At 40.8% G+C, this 13,093-nt stretch overlaps 1 protein-coding gene across 2 annotated transcripts in view; it reads left to right on the top strand.

The window, feature by feature from the left end:
* Positions 1-3,108: 3,108 nt before the first annotated feature.
* The window catches only part of LOC117822801 (glucocorticoid-induced transcript 1 protein), a 33,101-nt gene continuing 23,116 nt past the window's right edge, over positions 3,109-13,093 (top strand). Inside the window, exons 1-3 of one of the 2 annotated variants that reach the window (XM_034697718.1) lie at positions 3,109-3,291; positions 3,460-3,834; positions 11,349-11,497. In XM_034697718.1, the coding sequence (XP_034553609.1) occupies positions 3,522-3,834; positions 11,349-11,497 (462 nt within the window). In that variant the 5' untranslated portion in view covers positions 3,109-3,291; positions 3,460-3,521. The remainder of the gene's footprint in view (positions 3,292-3,459; positions 3,835-11,348; positions 11,498-13,093) is intronic. The other variant, XM_034697717.1, reaches the window with a different exon arrangement.

Raw genomic sequence — 13,093 nt, 5'->3', positions numbered from 1 at the left:
GAGGATGGGGTAGGGGGCACAGGAGCTACTGTATGCCGCTTTCACTAGGATCTCTTCCCGGTGTGGGAGGTTTTACAGGCCTGCGTGCCCTTTTGTGAACTATTTTGGAGTGGAGCTGACAAATTGGCGAGCCGTGTAGCGTCCCAAAAACACAGGGTGGCTGGAATTTCATCCTTTCTCTGTTTCTTGTTGTGTTTGCCTTTTAAATAAATTCCGGCTGATAAATTGGAGCGCTCCTGAATGGGCTGTTTTCCATAAGTTTACATGGTTTATTTTCTGAATTATCATGTTTCATAGACACAGATGGCGCTGGGTTTCAGTCATGTGCGTTCTTTATCTTTGCTTAAAAGCACTGAGTCACACATAATACACTCATGGGGACTCCCACGGAATCACAGGACATCATTGCAGGCAGTAACATGGGCAACAGGGAAAAACAACACACTTTATGCTTCAGAATGAGACAGGCAGCTGAACTTACTTGACCTTTATGCGATAAAAGGTTCCTTTTTTCCTTTTTTGCATCAAAAAGACAGTAAGATGCACTTCTAGGGCTTTTGATCATATTACAGTCAACCTCACCAGACTGCAATTTACCCAGATAATAATAATAATAATAATAATAATAACTGGGTTTTTATAGCGCTTTTCAAGAAACCCAAGGCCGCTTCACAGGGTCAGGGAGGGGGTCTAGGGGGGTAGGTGGGGACAACACTAGCTAACAGGGAAATCCCTTGAGGAAAAGGTGCATTTTGACTGCTTTTTTAAAACTGTCCAGGGTTGGGGTGCTGTGGATGTCTGGAGGGAGAGAGTTCCACAGAGTAGGGGCTGCCACACTGAAGGCTCTGTCTCCCAAAGTCTGCAGCTTAGTCCAGGGGGGTTGGAGAGGACACCCAGGTCTGAAGACTATAGGTTCCAGGATGGAGTGTGTTGGTGGAGGAGGTCAGCCAGATGTCACTGAATCTTTGATGTTAGAATTTCCTCTTATTTTGTGGGATAATGGGACCAAAATGTGCTCATGCCTTAAATGAATCAACAATCTAACCCCAATCAGAATCACCTTTATTGACTCAGTAGGTTTAACCATACAAATAGAGTAAATAACAGCAGGAGGATAATCACAGACATATATCTTAATCATGTAAAAGGTAGAACATAACAAGCATACATGTTATGGGCAGGTAGGTATGATTCATCATCATGTGGTCTGACACTTACCCCCTTTGATGGTTTAAGGCATTAAAAATGACAACAGAGAAGGTATCAGTGTTGTTGTTTATGGTTTTGTTTGCTTTTGAAGGTCATAAAGAGGCATCAGTGTTGGTTTGAATCTGTTTCTCATCTGGTGAAAAACTCCTTATAGTGCCTTTAAAGTGAGTTAAAATAAGCTAAGATAGGAAGGCAGTGGCAAATAAAAAAGGTCTTAACCTTTGATTTAAAAGAGGTGAGAGTTGGAGCGGACCAACAGCTTTCAGGGAGTGTGTTCCAGATATGTGGTGCATAATGACTAAATGCTGCTTCACCATGTTTCATTCTGACTCTAGGGACTGAAAGCAGACCAGTACTTGATGACCTCAGAGGTCGAGGTGGTTCATACAGTAGTAGCAGATCAGCAATGTATTTTGGGCCTAAACCATTCAGTGCTTTATAAACCATCAGCAGGATTTTAAAGTCTATTCTCTGACAGACAGGAAGCCAGTGTATAGAGATCTAAGAACTACTCTCTACATCTTAATTTCTCTAAAAACTTTGCCTGTGCCAGCACCACGTATCAATCCTGATTGGATAAAAGTACTAATAAGTAAAAATGAAATTAGATAAATAAAGATAGAATACAATTTAGATATATACAAATGTTACAATGGAATTTAGATAAATACAAATGCGAATGAGAAGGTGTTTCCAAACTCCAGACTGCTAGTGTAGGTATGATAAATATAACCCACAGCTGTTTGTATTTGTAAATAGGATGTTACTATAAGCTGTGTATACATATTACTGTAAGCAGAAAGATTTTTTTTTTATAATGTCATCTGCTGAGGGAGACCGTGTCATGGTCACATCACTAAAACATGTACACTTCCCAGTTTTCTTATTCATACTTTGTTTACACCTTAATGTATTAGGAATATAAAATGATAAATGTTTACTCTATACATCAGGCATGTCCAAAGTACGGCCTGGGGGCCATTCGCGGCCCAAGGTCCATTTATTTATGGCCCCAAGCTTCCATCTTAAAATGTGTTTTTCATAGCACAGAAATTAATCACATTCTGAATCATCTGTACATTTGCAGTTTCTTTTAAGAGCACAAACAAAACTAAAGTCAATCCAGAAACGTCTCAAAAAGCTTCATATGGACTACTTGCATAAAGCCAAAGCACTGGGAATTCTGCAAGATGGCAATAAAGAAGAAACACAAGAACTCTTAAAGTTGACAGGTTTTCAAATTAATGCATGTGAAAATGTTCTTGATGAACACTAAAAGTTCAGAAGACACAAAAGAGGACACAAGACAAGATCAAAATTATGAAATTGTGAAAATTCAGTTGTTACAGCAACACAGATATAAGTACAATCAAGAAAGAAGTTTCAATAAGTAAAAATAAAATAAAATAAGTCAAAATAAAATAGATAAATAAAGATAGAATACAATTTAGATATATACAATGTTACAATGGAATTTAAATTAAATAGAAGTAATAACAGGAATATAAAATGATAAATGTTTACTCAATTTTCAATTCAAATCAAATTTGCTTTATTAGCATGAACAAAGAGATGTTATTGCCAAAGCACATAAATTCATACAATACATTATATATATTCACAACACTACACTCACCATATATACATTAATCAAACACCATATTCATTACATATTATATTCATCACATACATACATATCAACCATATATTACATATATTATATATTTTATATACATAAATGTTTACTCTACATCTTCATTTCTCTAAAAACTTTGCCTTTGCCAGCACCACGTATCAATCCTGATTGGATAAAAGTACTATGGTTATTTACACTTCAGCCAATCAGCGCTGTTACTGTAAGAGGTCTGCAGCCAATCAGAAGCCGAGAAGCCATGAGCGTGGGCCGCCCACACACACCAGCCAGTAGTCTGTCCGAAACAACTGTCATTTAGAGAGTGGACATGATGGGAGAGCAGGAGCAGGAGAACACGAATTAAACCTCTGAAGAAGTGTTAAAAACTACTTTTAAAGTTATTTATGTGACTGTTCCAGCTTACCCCGGCATGTGTTAGTGTCTTTAAGGTAAGTTTGCTCCAGGTAATGCGTGTTGGAGGTTTTTTTTGTCCCCTCGAGCGCACGAGTCGAACATTGTTGAAAAAAGGAAGCTAACGTTTTTTGGGTTTTTCTGCTAACCAGCTAATGTTTCTTTCACGGTTCACCCTCCTCCTCCTCACCTCCTCCTCCTCTTAGAGAGACAGCTTTGGCAGGACGTGTTTCTCACTGCATTAGGAACTGCAGACACTTTCGGGAGGATGTCAACCCCGAGTAACTCGCTCCAGCAGCCGAGAGTCAGACGCAGCAATGCGGGCTCCCCTGGTTCCTTCAACAGCAGCAGCAGCAGCTGCCGTCTGCACCCCATCCGTGCCACCGTGCCCTACCAGCTCCTCCGTGCCGGGCAGAGCAGCCCGACGAGGGGGCAGACTTTCCACGGAGGAGCCACGACCAGCCGGGGCTCCAGTCCCCCCTCCAGCCCGACACTCAGTTCAGGAAGTGCGAACGCTAAGCAAAGACTGTCCCCTGAAAATAAGGACTCCTCCTGCCCCCCAGACTCACCAGTTTCCAGAGGTAAAAAAAGCTAATTTTCAACCTTTTTATCCTCTATAAAGCAAAAAATTCAACATTAAGGTGATGTTATGACCATTGTTGCATTGCCTTCTGAATAAGGTGTACTGCCAGGTATGGTTTACACATTGAGGAATGTGTCTTAGTGGTTATAAACTATTAAAAGTCTGTCAAAATAACAATATAAAACATTATATATGCACGATATTTGATTTTTTTGCTGATATGCCGATATTTTACAACTCATTTAGCCGATTACCAATGCCGATATTATTTTCCACATACCTAATTGCAGAGATCATCAATTATCTTCTGTATTGGAATTAGCGTACAGTATTATGGTGATACTCTTATCACATTTGTTATGTCATATTCATTCCTGTGCAAAATAAGAACAATACTTAATACTTAAAACTATAATAAGACCCACAACCAGGGCAAATTTGGCCAATTACACATTTGACATAGTGAGTAAACCTAACCTCTGTTCACAGGGAACATGTGGAAAGTGCAACTGTACAGCAATTAAACCCAAATTAAATAAAATTGATAAAACAGTAAATGTGCCTAAATTAGTCAGCTACATGTACTTTACAGACTGCAGCTTAAATTCAAATTTAATTTAAAACGTGAGCCCAACAGGTGTGCAGCAGCCCATTATTTTATCGGTTAATTATATCGGCGGATATCAGCATGTTGGCCGATATCCGATAGTTCATTTTAAAGCCAACATCGGCCGATACAGATAATATGCCGATTATATCGTGCATCCTTAAAAAAAAAAAGAGAGAGCCTAGCATATACATACACACACATATCGATATGTACATGCATTCGTACACATACACATGCATACATGCACAAGTACATTCATGCATACATATAGACATGCATACACATCCACATATATTTTAGCCACAGTGCTGTTATGACCATTGTTGCATTGCCTTCTGAATAAGGTGCACTGCAAGGTATGGTTTACACATTGAGCAATGTGTCTTAGTGGTTAGGAAACTATTGTACATCAGTCAAAATAACAATATAAAACGCTATATAATAGTATAAAGGTATGCAGCCGTGCAGGAATGTGCAAGGGGATGTGTTTGAATCTACATCTATCTGCAGTGCAAACAGTTTAACCATTAGATAAGTAATTAGTATGCAGTTATGCAATTAAATTTGAATATTAACAGATATAAAATAGGTCAAATGTGACATTTTTTTCTTTCTAGATCACAGAAGGTTGATTAACCATTAAGCTCCTCTTCCAATCACACATTAGGTCCTCGTAAAGGGAATAGAGTGCACTACAGACCATTAGCAGTCTCCCTTTTCAGTCAAGAACTGCAGTTTTTGCTGTGTCCTGTCCACCTTTTGTCTTTATGCACAAAACACACACACATAACCATACAGTAGCTGGTGTTTTAGGGACAAAACTGGCATGCCATAATGTGTTAAAGAGGACTCTTACCATGTCATTGTACATGTGTTGATGACACTGGCTGGTAAACAGTTATGAGATTGTATTTAAATATTTAAATTACACATAGAATAGGTTAAATATCACATCTGCAAGTCTGGAACAGAGCTAGCTCTTCGTTTGCAGTAAGTTGATGCATTCACTTTTTAGCCCATTGTCAAATCACACAATCAAGCACTCATAAAAGGAATAGAGTGCACTATTGGCTCTCTTATTTCCTATGGACTTTTGACAGGAGAGAGGGGGAGGAAAGAATTGGCAGAAAGTCCTGCTTTCAGTTGTAAAAGGAGCCACGTCAGTCCCAGTAGAAGCTGAGCTAACGTGGTCAGGTGCTGCCTATCCTGACCTCACTCAGTCAGTGCACGCAGCATAGACTCCTCGTCATATTCCGACCATATGCTCAGCCTCACCATGTTGCCCTGCACATGGCTCGCAGAGGCAAGTGCTATGTCGTTTCATGTCAAGCTCAGCTGCTCCCTGGAAGTGATCTGAAGGAGGACATGAGGGCCCACGCAGCCCAGTATTTCAGTGGATCTCCTTTATGTGACAGCTTCTCCTGCCAGATATCGACACTGAGCCTGGTTTGTGAGACCAGTAGCAGGATCCTTCTGTAGGCCAGGGCTGCATTTTTTGCCTTTTTTCCTGTGTTTTTATGCACAAAACACACACATAACTACACACTATCTAGCAAGTGTTCGAGGCACACACTGATATGGTTGTGTCTGAATACAGCCTGTCTTTCCTGTATCTGGAAACAAAAAGATCTGTAGTTGTGCTAACCTCAGTGAGTGTTTCTCCCTCTGCATCAGTTCCCATGAAAAGCACTAGCTGTTCTCACCATGACTCTGTTCTGCACTCGATTAAGTCACACAACTGGACCAGTGCTGCCTTCATTAGTCACGTTTAACAGCTTCTCCCTCTTCCCTTTAAACAAACTGCGAGCCCTCTGGTCTCAGACAGCGTGGTGGTTATTGTAGAGTTGTGTGTGGAATTTTATGTTTTGTGACGTGCTTCACATTCCTCGGTTCTTTGAATGAGATGACCTCCAACCTTGCCCAGTGTACCATGCAAGGCAGGAAACGAAGTCTGTCCCACAACAACTGAGCAGGCAGACTTACCAGGCACAACGAATTTCACCGGCGTTGGGCTAGCCCTCGGTTTTGATTTCCCACCCCAGTGGCATGCCACGCATACCTCAGTCCTCTGAAAGAGACTAACCTCTAACCCAGACCAGTGTCCCATGTCAGTGGTGATGATGGAGACTTGAACATCCTTCATTACTGTGACCTCAAAGTCTTAACGTGCATGAGAGGCCTCATAACAACTATGATCATATCAATGTGGGACTGGCAGCTCGTAGCACTTTAAAAACGCTGATTGTCACACGTCTCTCAGAGGAAACCAACAATGTGAGCAAGACTCAGCCGTCTCTCCTCACTTCAGCCCAGCTTGATTCAACTAGAAGGCTTTGCACTTTGTAATTTCACATTCATTGTAGTACTTTGAACCCACTCACAGGCATAATGCTCGCCATTTGGTGAGAAATTAGTTCCAAAGTGCCGTACAGTACCATCACTGTTAGAGCCAGACAAATCCACACAGGGAACGGACCACAGTGGTGTTTTTAAAAAGTTCATATCATAGCGTGGTGATGAGGCATAAAGTGGAGAGCTTTATATTCAACATCATGCCCTTTTGGTTCACCAACATGACATCATTCACTTACCACACTGTCCCAACAATGAGAGTCCCACTCTCTGACAAAGTGCCAGCTGTGCTGAAACAGGCCTGCTTCATTGTCATCCATTCAAACTGCAGAGTAGGACCGAATGTGAAAATGACTGTGTTGTCCAAATCAGTCTTCTCTGCTTGATCTATATTTTGCTGTACTTTTATCATTTTGCATGCACATAACCGACTGTTAGCATTTAGTTGAACCTTAACTTCTGTGTAACGTTTGCTCACTCCTTACTCCTCAGTTATAAAAGCTGAAATAGTTAACGCTTTAAGCATTCTTTCTTCATTCATTGACACACACTCCGAAAAGACCAGGCCAGCTTGTGGTGGGAGGAACCCACTGGACTTTTTGAGTGGTGCTAATAATGCTAACACCCCATTTCCTGACCAGCTGAGGAGCAGATGCTGTAACTCATAACATTGAAAGATCACGACCCGGATTTAATATCGTCATTCATCATTTATAATATATGAAAAACAGTCCTTGCTGAAATCACGGCTTGTAATTCTCACTGTAATAAACTGAGAATTAATGTCGGACATTATTGAAAAAAGAGCTGCAAGATGGCCTGCAAGTGAAAGAGATTCCTCTCTTCCCCAAAGTTAGAACAAGAACACAATGTCAGCATGACGAACACAGTCGTATCACTAACATCCCACAATATTTAACATTTATATCTTTGCGATAGGAAAAAATATAACATCTTAGGGATGCGACGGGGGATATTTGCCTAGATCAGATATGCCGATATTTTCAAGCTCATATTGGCCCATACTGATACTGATATCAACTCTAGTACATCGTTAGCCAGTGGTAGCTTGTATCTTCCACCACCATGACAGACTGGATATCAAGAGCAGTGAATGATTTTCTTGTTAGTTCCTTTACCTTGAGGTGGTTCCTGCTCTGCTTCTTAGCTTTGTGGAATGACTGAAATAGAGTGTGCTGCGTTTATAGCTAACGCCAATGCTTTTGTTCTTCATTTTTGCTGCTCCACGATGACCGTTCTTTAGATACATGATAAAACTGGTAGTGTTAAAGGAGTGTTGTTTGGCTCCTACACCCATCACCTGAGCATCACTAGCATAGCAAATAGCTACTGTTGTTGTTCTCTTCAAAACACTTACTCACAGCCGACATGTTGAAGCTCGTTTTTGGCACATGATAGATGTCATTGTTTGCCAAATCAACACGTCAACTTATTGGCAGAAAAGTGTTCATATTTGCCAATAACGATAATTACTTTTAAAAGCCTCTATCTGCTGATACCATAGGCTGTATAAAAAATGGATGTGATATCTGTGATGTCACCCATCTGTTTCTGAAGCGCTGTTTTGAAGCCGATTGTCGGCGGCAGCCATATTGGAAATGCTGAACACAACCTAACTTCTGTCGAGCTAGTGTGAGGTAAAGAGGCGGGCTTTGAGCCTCCTCGCCAACTGCTAGTGTTCCCGCCTGTCAATCAAGTCAGCTTTACCTCTCGTAATGGAAAACTCGTAATCTCAATATCTTAGAAATTCCCATGTTATGAAAAAATTCACCCCCCATACAGTGTGTGCCGATCGAGAAATTAGCTTTCCAGACTAAACTTGAACCAGGCTGTAAACATGTTTATTTCTGCTGTAAAGATCGGCTTTTTTGAATTGGTGTGTATGTGGTTTCTGGTTCTTCTGCAGCCAGCCTCAAGTGGACACTCGAGGAACTGCAGTTTTAACACTTCCACATTGGCTTCAATTGTTGTGGCCAGAGGTTTCCACTTGGCTGATACAGATATTATGCTGTTAATATTGTGCAACTCTTAATATTTTGACAGAAAAGTTGAATAAATCCAGATGTAATGACAAAACATCATTAATCTCTAGAAGTATTGTTCACTGATTTTGCCCAGACATGACACCACAAAGGTTCTCAGCAACCTCCGGTCTCAAAATATGAAGCCCATTCAGAAGTGTTAAGAACTGCAGTTCCTTGAGCGTCCACTTGAGGCTGGTTGCAGAAACACCGGAAACCACATACACAACAATTCAAAAAAGAGGATCTTTGCAGCGGAAATAAACATGTTTACAGCCTAGTTTGAAAGGCGGTTTAGGTCTATGTAGCTAATTTCTCTATCGGCACACGCTGTATGGGGGGTGGATTTTTTTCGAACGCGACAGTTCAGAAGATATTAAGATTACAAGTTTTGCCCATTTAAGGACATAACTGACTTGATTGACAGATAGAACACATAGCTGTTGGCCAGGAGGCTCAAACCCCGCCTCTTTACCTCACATTAAATTTGGTTGAGTTCAGCATTTCCAATATGGCTCCCGCCGACGATTGGCTTCAAAACAGCGCTTTAGAAACAGATGTGTGGCGTCACGGATGCTACGTCCATTATTTATACAGTCTATGGTGTAAAACAGTGTCTGCTAAACTGTGTTGTTCTGCTGCATGTGCTGCTGACATTGCAGAGAGTATTGTAAGCTACATGTTGGTGCTGGTGGACAAACTAAGCACCAAATGGTTTAAAATATCAGCTGACGGATAAATTGGTATGGCTGTGCCTGAGAGTATTTCCATGCTACATTGTTTGTAGTAAAGTTAGTCTAAGCAGTTGAATTGGACTGAACTAAATTAGAATAGTCTAAACCATGCCTTTAAAGCATATGCATCTATAAAGTGACACCAGGGTTTGGGTTATCACTCACAAGAACTACTTCCTCTTCACTGGTGCATATCTGAGATATATCAGTGTCATAAGTTTAAAGTGAATTATTGTGATTTTCCCTTCAGCCTTGTGGAAACCTACAGGAAACCCTTCTGCCATGGTTTACTGATTCGGACCACATGTTTGTTTTCACATTTGCCTTTACTCTACGGTTAATAAGCCACCCATTTATTCCTGGAAAGGGCAGAGAGACCTTTTTACAGTTTGCTTAGGGAAAGTTCTTAAAAATTCAACTTTTAAAAATATTCCTTTAAAATATCACATGAACCTCTCGCTCGCTCGTTGCTAAAATCAGCAGATGGGAGCGCTTTGATGTCTTGGCTTCTTTCACACTGTTTCCTTTTTTCTCATCAGGAGATTATTTTAGTGGGGGAGACGATGGAAAATAACCACAGTCCCGGTTCTGAGAGCACTGGCTTGGCCTATATCAATATTGATGGAAATTTAGCCTGCTTCCTTTGTCTGCAATGCTTCAGGGAATTTTACTGTAGCCCAGTAAGCTTACTTAGGCAATACCTTTGGGTGGGTAGGCTTGTGTATTCTACAGACAAAGAACAACAATGAGTGGCTGTGTAGTTCTGCTAGGAGAGGGGTGCCTCATGTCGATAGTTTAGTCTGTGTGTGTTAGTTTGTGTGTTCACGTTAGGAAGGCCTCTGTCTTGGCCTACACGGACGAGGAAGAGAGCAAATGAGCATGCTTCCTGACTATCATGCTATTCCTTTATCCTGCCTTTTACACGGTTATAAAGAAGCTTTCATTTGCTCTAAGTAATCATACTAAGTGTAATTGAGGCTGAAAAAATGTAACCCAGATTTTCCTGCAGTCTCATGCTTTCCTGAAATGTCTTTTTGCATTTTGTTTTTCTCTGTCTTTTTGCTTTACTGCGTGTCTCTGCAGGAATGTTGAGTGGATACAGGCAGTATTGATGTGCATTGTGTTGTGGTTGTTTATGAGTTCTTATGTGGGTGGTGTATGCTTAACTGCTCTGGCTCACAGCAGACTGCTCTCATAACATCAGATACTCCTGCTCAGTCATTTACATTTGCTTCAGGCCTCGGCTCTCAAGCCTGCTTTCTGCCCTGCACTTATACTTAGGAGATTAGAAAAACGGTGCACACTTTGAAAACAAGAGGAGATTGCTGGTGAAGGTCTTGTCTTATAAAGTACTGTTTTAGCTTTTGTAGCATTTTTTGTCAGGTGACCTAAGCAAGAATTCATTCTATAATCATCTAAAATACATTAAATCTAACTGAAACTAACTTGTTTTCACAGTGAGACCTTGATTATGCAACTGTATTTTTTATTTCAGGTAAACCATTAAGAGTTTTTTCATACTCAAACAAGCCCCCCAGCCCTTGGCTACAGATATGCACTGCAAGATTTACCACACTCTTGCGTTTCAGCGCTGTGTTCTGAACTTAGTGTTGTTGACATAATCAGCAAAGTTGGCACATCGCATGTCAGAAAAACGCCTCAGGGGGTCAGGTATTAGTGCTCACTTGTTACCGACGCCTTTTCTTGGGTGTGTGTGTGTGTGTGTGTTTTCGTGCGGCTCATCCTTTTTTCTTGATGCTTTTCTAATTCACAGCAGAAAGATCCAAGTTACAAGTTCGGAGCTCCAGTGCCATCCGGCGGACGTCATCCCTCGACGCCATCACAGGTCCATACCTCACCGGCCAGTGGCCTCGGGACTCCCATGGACCCTATCCTTCCTGTATGAAAGACAAAGCCACACAGGTACAAACAAATCAGAAGACACGCAATCATGGCTTCAGGCTTCAGGCTTCGGCAGGGGGTTGACCACGTCTTGTTGTTCATGAAACTAGATATGCAAAGCAGGAGGAGGCGCTAGGCTGTCCTAATTCCATGCTCCCATTATAAAGGTATTTGACAGTATCTGTTAAGGTGACCTAACATCGATGTAATGTGAGAGTTCATTCTCTTTATGACCTCATGTTTAAAAATCTGGTGATGATTATTTTTTGTTCTTTTTTGGAGTTCAGATCTGCGTCCATGTCCATGAGACTTTGCTGTAGTTATCATGTGGATGAAGCTGGTAAAAGGTGCAAATCAGAGTGGAAACAAATGTATTTGGTGTTAAATTGCATTTACATGTAAAAGTTGCTCATATTACGCTACTACGCTACTACACTATTACTTGCTAGTGAGGGAATCACCTTTTTACCCTCTTTCTTGGACAGAAGTAGGAAGTTCGGCTATACTTCCTCTCATTCCCTCAAAATGAAAGAAGTGTTCAGGTTCCTCTGTTTTCTCTTTGTGGCTTTGTTGGTCAGTATCTATGACATGGTGTTTGGGTGGAGGTGAAAAAATGAAGTATCTCACTGCACCAAGTGGCAACCTCCGCCCACGAGAATTGAGGCCAATGTGGAAGTGTTAAAAACTGCAGTTCATCGAGTGTCTGCTTGAGGCTGGCTCCGGAAGTACCGGAAACCAAATACACACCAATCGAAAATAATAATTGAACTTTTTCATAACGCAGCAATTTCAAAGATATTAAGATTACAAGTTTTCCATTATGAGAGGCACAGCTGACTTGATTGACAGGCGGGAACACTGTAGCTGTTGGCTAGGAGGCTCAAAGCCCGCCTCTTTACCTCACACTCGCTCGACAGCAGTTAGGCTGAGTTCAGTATTTCCAATATGGCTCCCACCAACGATTGGCTTCAAAACAGTGCTTCAGAAACAGATTGGTGACGTCACTGATACTACGTTCATTATTTATACAGCCTATGCATTGCACTGAACGAATATCGGCATGTATATAAGAGGACCAACCTTCTCCTATTGGGACTGATATGCATGTTTTTATACACACACACACACACACACACACACACACACACACACACACACACACACAGACAGATGTTAGCAGTTGCTGCCTAAAATGCATCGACCATAACAGCAGTTTTTGAGTTTATACAACATATAAACATAAACACACACATACCGACATACTGAACTTGTACAGACAATACCCCACATTAACACCGCCCACCCTGACCAAGAGCACACCCTTAATACAGAGCAATGAAGGAGATTCAGGAAGAGGAAAAAACAGAATAAACAAAATGACAAACCAACAGATTGTAATAAAAAATGTTTAATAATAATAATAATACAAATAAATAAATAAAAAGGAGAGATAAACTGACATTAAATGAAATATAGAAATTATCAGCAGGTATTTTTTAATATCATAACACTTAATTAGGTCATCAGGTGTCGGGCAGCCCTTCAACTTAGTAAGTTAATGTGCATTAGCCAGTCTAATCATCTTTAAGTATATTTATTCAGGCCTTGTAAGAAAAA

This window comes from Notolabrus celidotus, chromosome 12 (assembly GCF_009762535.1).
Source record: "Notolabrus celidotus isolate fNotCel1 chromosome 12, fNotCel1.pri, whole genome shotgun sequence".
Lineage (NCBI taxonomy): Eukaryota > Metazoa > Chordata > Actinopteri > Labriformes > Labridae > Notolabrus > Notolabrus celidotus.
This window is presented reverse-complemented; position numbering and strand designations above follow the sequence as displayed.